This window comes from Aegilops tauschii, chromosome 5, assembly GCF_002575655.3.
Source record: "Aegilops tauschii subsp. strangulata cultivar AL8/78 chromosome 5, Aet v6.0, whole genome shotgun sequence".
Lineage (NCBI taxonomy): Eukaryota > Viridiplantae > Streptophyta > Magnoliopsida > Poales > Poaceae > Aegilops > Aegilops tauschii.
Genome location: NC_053039.3, coordinates 463,946,292 through 463,953,080, shown reverse-complemented (window position 1 = coordinate 463,953,080; position 6,789 = coordinate 463,946,292). Strand labels below are relative to the sequence as shown.

At 45.6% G+C, this 6,789-nt stretch overlaps 1 protein-coding gene across 1 annotated transcript; it reads left to right on the top strand.

Moving 5' to 3' along the window:
- On the top strand, window positions 1-450 carry LOC141023025 (uncharacterized). Its single transcript, XM_073499328.1, has one exon. The coding sequence runs from the start codon at window positions 1-3 to the stop codon at window positions 448-450; it is 450 nt and encodes a 149-aa protein (XP_073355429.1).
- Window positions 451-6,789: the final 6,339 nt, after the last annotated feature.

The following is a 6,789-nucleotide window of genomic DNA, read 5'->3' as shown; positions in this document are numbered from 1 at the left end:
ATGGCTCCGTATGATGGTTTCACGAAGCCTACCCTTATTGAGTTAAACAAAATTGAAATATGGATACAAATTCATGATCTTCCAGATGGTTTCTTCCCTAAAGTTAAGGCCTTATCAGCAACTGTGGGTGAATTCATATTTGCCGAACCTAAGTCACAAGACTTTGAAGGGAATTTTGTTCGTGTTCGTGTAAGGATTGATGTAACCAAGCCTCTCAAGAATGCTGTTTCACTTGTGATCAGGAAGAAAGACACTATGGAACGGGTAATCTTTAGGGTGAAATATGAGAGGTTACCTGATTGGTGTGCTGTGTGTGGTAATTTAGGACATCTGTTCAAGGAGTGCGGAGATGGGATCCACCCTCCCAAGGCGCTGGTTTTCAAGGATCTCAAGGCAAACTGGTTCAGAGGACCGGGCAGAGGGCCTGGAGAAGGAAGTGGATCTAGGTGAGGCCGTGGCAGGGGCCGTAACGAAAGAGGGGGAGGCCGCGGTAGCACGCTGTTCAATCCCTACAGCAGCCAGGAACATGAAGATACAGAATTTTCAGGGAAGGATGTCTCCATGCAGGATGCAGAACAGAACAGGAAGAGAGGGGCAGTAGTGGCAGTAGATCCGAAGAAAGTCCAGAAGGATCCAACCAAAGCGGGTGCTGCAATGCCTTTGATGCTTCTCCCTTCGGAGTCACCGTCTAGTCCTCCGCCTAAACAGGAACAGAAGAGGAACAAGCCAAGTCCAACTGCGAGTGACGGAGGTACGAGGAAGAATCCAGTCCTCAACAAAAACTCTGATGCGCGTGTGGCGGGCCTCCCAGGGGGGTCGCGCCTAGCGCAATGAGTCTGCTTGTATGGAACTGTCGTGGGGCTGGCAAACCCGCGACAGTTTGTGAGCTTCGTGACTTCACGAGGCAACTTGCCCCCTCTATAGTTTGCATTCTCGAAACCCAAATAGAGGGACCTCGTGTTGAGAACATGGTTGGCACTTTAGGTTTCAATAAAAGTTTTGCTGTTGGAAGCTCTGGTAGGAGCGGAGGATTAGGCATTTTTTAGAATGAGGAAATAAAGCTTGAGATTATTAGTTATTCTGAGTATCATATCGATGTGATGGTTAATGAATTAACACCCACAAAAACTCGCATTACTTTTGTATATGGGGAAGCTCAAGTCCCTGAACGATACAAAACATGGGACATGCTCCGAGGAATTGCGGGAACAGTAAATGATCCCTGGATGGTGATAGGGGATTTCAACGAGGTCTTGCATGGATACGAACATGACGGAGTTGGTAGCAGAAGCCAGGCGCAAATGGATGGATTCCGTGATGCACTTGATACATGTGGTCTATCTGATATTGGTTACACAGGGACTGACTGGACATTTGAGAAAAAAGTTGCTGGAGGTACGTTCACGAGAGTGAGATTAGACAGGTGTGTAGCAAATCCAGAGTGGGCATTTTCCTACCCATCTGCTAACCTAGAGCACAAAGCAACGGCGAGCTCAGATCACGTAGCGTTGCACCTACGTTTGGATGGTTTGCATGCATGCAGTGGGTCCCCAAAGCCATTTAAATATGAGGTGTGCTGGGAGCGGGATCAATCATTGCCACCAGTGATTAGGGAAGGATGGGAGAAAACAAATGGTGACTCGATGCCGGCGGTTCGCGCCAAGCTACAGGGCCTGTCGGCTGACCTGTCGCATTGGGAACGCACACAGTTCGGCAGTGTTCGGCGGGAGATAGCTCGTTTAAAAAATGAATTAAAGATTCTGCGGGAGATCCCAGGAAGGACTGAACCGAGCCGGGAGGAAACTAAGGTAGCTGACCGTCGAGCTGTTCCATCGGGAGGAGATCCTCTGGTGGCAACGAGCGCGAGTTGAATGGCTGGTCCACGGCGACAAAAATACTTATTTTTCCACTTGCGAGCAAGTCGTCGGCGACGGAAAAACCAAATAAAATCGCTTCAGCGGCCAGACGGGAGTTTGTCATAAGATACAAGTGAGATGGAGGGACTAGCTACAAACTTCTACAGCAACCTGTATACATCAGAGGGTGTAACCAACATTGATCAGGTTCTCCAAACTGTGCCCGTCAAAGTAACTCCAGCGATGAACAATTTGTTGAATGCTCCTTATACACATGAGGAGGTCAAGGTGGCTCTTTTTCAGATGTTCCCGACTAAGGCACCGGGGCCTGACGGTTTCCCGGCACATTTCTTTCAACGTCACTGGGACGTTTGTGGACAGGAGGTAACGGCTGCGGTCCTTCGCATAATTGATGGCACTGAGTCGGCTGAGTGCATAAATGAAACATTGCTGGTGCTAATCCCGAAGGTAAAAAACCCATCTTCTTTATCACAGTTCAGGACCATATCCCTCTGCAATGTTTTATATAAAATTGCGTCCAAGGTCATATCCAACAGATTGAAGGTGATACTACCTGATATTATCTCAGAGGAACAATCAGCCTTTGTTCCTGGCAGACTCATCACAGATAACATAATAGCTGCATGTGAGTGCTTATATTTTATGAAGAGGAATAAAGCTGCCAGAAACAGGTATTGTGCGCTGAAACTAGATATGATGAAAGCCTATAATAGAGTCGAATGGGATTATCTACAAGCTATAATGCTGAAGCTCGGTTTCACAGAAAGATGGGTGGACATTGTTATGGGACTGGTGAGGACAGTCAAATTTTCTGTGTTATTTAATGGTAAGAAGCTAGAGGAGTTCCAACCTTCACGTGGAATACGTCAGGGAGACCCAATTTCCCCATATTTATTCTTGATAGCAGCGGAGGGCCTTTCGTGCCTTTTAAAATCTATCGATGAGTCATCAAACTTGAATGGGATACAGGTAGCTAACACAGCTCCGCCTGTAAACCATTTACTTTTTGCAGATGACAGCCTGCTGTTTTTCAAGGCTAACTCTAATGGGGCTAATGAGGTCAACCAGGTGTTGAACACTTATTGTCAAGCATCGGGACAACGGATAAACAATGAGAAGTCGTCAATATTTTTTAGTAAGGGTTGTCCTGATAGTGTGAGACAGGAGATAAAAACCTTGCTGCATGTTCCAAATGAGGCTTTGAGTGCAAAGTATCTTGGGATGCCAACAGAAGTAGGGGCTTCAAAGAATGGGGCTTTCAAATATTTGAAGGATTATTTATGGAGCAAAGTTCAGGGATGGATTGAGAAAACTTTATCATCGGCAGGTAAAGAAGTGTTAGTCAAATCGGTTGCCCAAGCAATACCAGTTTACTCTATGTCCTGTTTCAAGTTGCCTAGAGGATTGTGTGAGCATTTGAATATGTTAATCCGTAAATTTTGGTGGGGCAGCAAGGATGGTCATCGAAAACCAAATTGGGTGTCATGGGAGTCAATGACCCAGCCTAAAAGTATGGGTGGTTTGGGCTTTAAAGACTTTGAGTTATTTAACCTGGCACTACTAGCAACGCAGGCTTGGAGGATTCTTCAATCTCCAGATTCTCTGAGTGCTAGAATTCTCAAGGGTGTCTATTTTCCAAATATTTGTATTCTTGATGCAGACTTGGGGAGCCATCCGAGCCAAATTTGGCGTGCGATCATTGAGGGACGTGATTTACTGAAACAAGGCATAATAAGGAGAATAGGCAATGGAGAGAACACCAACATCTGGTCGGACAATTGGATCCCGAGGAAGGAAATGTTGAGACCATATGGAAGTCGCCAGAACAACCCGCCGGCTCTTGTATCAGACCTTATTGATCAAACAGCAGCAGTTTGGGATATGCACAGATTACAGGAAATCTGCCTCCCAATTGATATTCCAGCTATACTAAACATACCTTTGTGTACTACAAACGTACAGGATACATGGGCTTGGTTCTTCGAGAAAAATGGCTGCTTTCAGTAAGATCAGCGTATAGGATGCTGCTGGACAAGAAGTACAGAAGGGAAGCTTGGATTGATGGCACTGCAGGTTCCTCGAGCAGCGAACATGACGCTGACTCTTGGAAAATGCTTTGGAAAACTTCTGTCCCGGGAAAGATTCGGATGTTTCTATGGAGACTTGCTAAACACTCCTTGCCTACAGAAGATGTCCGTGCTCATAGGAAGATGGCGCCATCCAGTACTTGTGGTTTGTGCGGTGCAGAGGACTCATGGAGGCACTCCTTGCTTGAGTGTTCGATGTTTAGATGCATATGGGCCATGGTGGACGGAGAACTGGCAGAACACTTATGTGAAACCACGGAGCCTAGCGCGAAACAATGGCTGTTTTCGATGATCAATACGCTATCCCATGTAGCGTTTGTTCGTCTAGCAGTCACCTTATGGGCTACTTGGTGGGCTCGTCGCAAGGCAATCCACGAGGCAATTTACCAGAGCCCTTCTTCGACACATCAGTTTATTGCTAGGTATTTGGCTGACCTGGAGCTTCTGCCGCAGAGATTGGAGATAGCTACCCGCCAGCCCAGAGGAGGACCTGTTCGTCCCAAGGCACCACCATCGGGATTTTCAAAGATTCATGTTGATGCTGCAGTTTCCAAACTACATAGCCGCGGAGCAGCTGCTGCTGTGTGTAGGGACCGCTTTGGTAACTATGTTGGAAGTTCAGCGCTCGTTATACATGGAATAACAGACCTGGCAGTCTTGGAGGCAATAGCATGTCGTGAAGGACTGTCGCTGGCGCAAGATCTTATGCTACAAAACTTTGTGCTGGCTTCTGACTCTAAACAGGTGGTAGATGACATCAAGAAATCAAGCCAAGGAGCTCATGGAGCTATTATTACTGAGATTAGACAACGTTTATTACTTTTTAATTGTAATATAACTTTTGAAGGCAGATTCGCGAACAAGGATGCCGATAGGTTAGCCAAATTTGCTCAATCCTTAGATCAGGGGCATCACGTCTGGTTTGGCGCACCCTATGATCCGTTTTGTATCCCACACCATGTGAACTTTGAGTAATAAATTTGGTTTAACCCCTAAAAAAAGTTGTTTACCATGGCATTACCGATCCCACAATTCTTGAGACTTTGGCGTGCAGGGAGGCTCTATCTCTTGCAGAGGATCTTCAGGTCACAAGCATGTTGATTGCCTCGGATTGCAAAGGAGTGGTTCAAGATATAAACGAAGGAACAGGAGGCCCGCATTCGGCTATAGTACATGAAATAACGCATCGTGGATGTTTTTTCGATTCGGTTGTTTTTGTTTTTTAGCGTAGAAATCATAATTTCGAGGCTCATAATCTCGCCAAGTTCGCTTGTAACTTAGGGGTAGGGCGGCATGTTTGGCTGGGAGTTCCCCATGACCAACGTCGTGTACCTATGAACATTGCTGTTATATAATAAAGTGGCGAGATTTCTCAAAAAAAAACCTAACTATCCATGTTGAAGTGTTTCTAAAAAAACTATTCATGTGAAGTTGTTAATAGGTGAATGGTATAGCGGCCAGGACCAATTGTGACCTAACCAAGGGTCACGCGCTTGAGACGCCAAGCCTCCTTTTTTCTCGTTAATTTTAGTATGCACACACGGGACCCACTGGCAATAGAGTCGTAAAAATATTGAAATGCCACCTTTCCAACGTCAATAAGGCTTTTTTATGAGAGAAAAACTCTAGGGGGTTTAAAAAAAATGGCCACACTCCCTCTCTTAGCCGTCCTGACTGCGGGACTGCCATGTTGGCGCGCCTAGTCAATGGCTCGGGCGTACACAACCGAGATTTGTACCGTATTTGCACGCTGGAGCCAAGTTATTACACTAGTTCGATGTATACCGCAAGTTCTAGCACCGAAGTGACCGTTCACGCCAAGTTCAAGTACCACCGGTGTAATTGACTCTTTCGTAGTAGAGAGTCATATCTTAATCCATATCTCTACCTAATATTAAAGGGAGGATTGTTTCTCCACTTTTTTTGGTCCAATCAGGGGTTTTTGGCCCGTCGTCCGTTTTCATGCCTTTTTGCGTTGTATGTAAAAAAAATTGCGTTCCGTTTTGCCTCAAAAATAAATTGTTTTACATGGGACTTAAACCCCGCCCGCTGAGTTTGAGACCGCAGACACCTACCACTCCACCTACCTAGCTTGCCGTTTAGTAAGGAAAGAAAGGTACCCTTTTATAGTTTTTCCCCTAAGTTTGGGCCAGGCGGCCACATTAGCTAGCCTGTTGATTGGGCCAAGCTGGGCCGGATCTACACCTTTTTTCCTTGAGGAGCAGCGGAAAATAAGTTGTTGTATTGGGGGGGGGGGGGGGGGGGGGGGGGGGGGGTTGATCTCACAACCTCTCGCTTCAATTCCTAAGGGCGCAGCCAACTGAACAGCTTATGATTGTGTATAAAAACATGGTTTGTTGAGAACTAATTACTCTCACCTTGCCCCTTTCAATTAAATCCCACCAATTTATATAGGCCTATGGGTTGTACGATAATCAACATGGAGCCTCGAGGATGAGGGTGAGATACGGGTCCCTAGGAAAACAAAGGAATGAAAATCCTGTAAATGAAAGAAATAAAGAACAAAAGAGAAAGGAAAGGAGAGGCTAATTTAGTAGCCCATGGAAAGAGAGGCTAATTGCATGAGAAATTATAAGAAGAAAAGAGAAAGGAAAGAGAGACCAATTCGGAACAAGGAAAGAGAGGCTAATTGCAAGGGAAGTAAAAAGAAGGAAAGAGAAGCTAATTACACGAGAAATAAGAAAGGAAACATAGGCTACTTATACGAAGGAAAGAGTGGCTCATTCACGCATGATCCCCGATCAATGAAATAAAAAATAGTAGCAGAGATATAAGAGGACCATAATAATTCAAACTAGCCTTTC

Coding starts and splice junctions, on each gene's coding strand:
- LOC141023025 (XM_073499328.1), top strand. CDS start 1: ATGGCTCCGTATGATGGTTTCACGAAGCCTACCCTTATTGAGTTAAAC.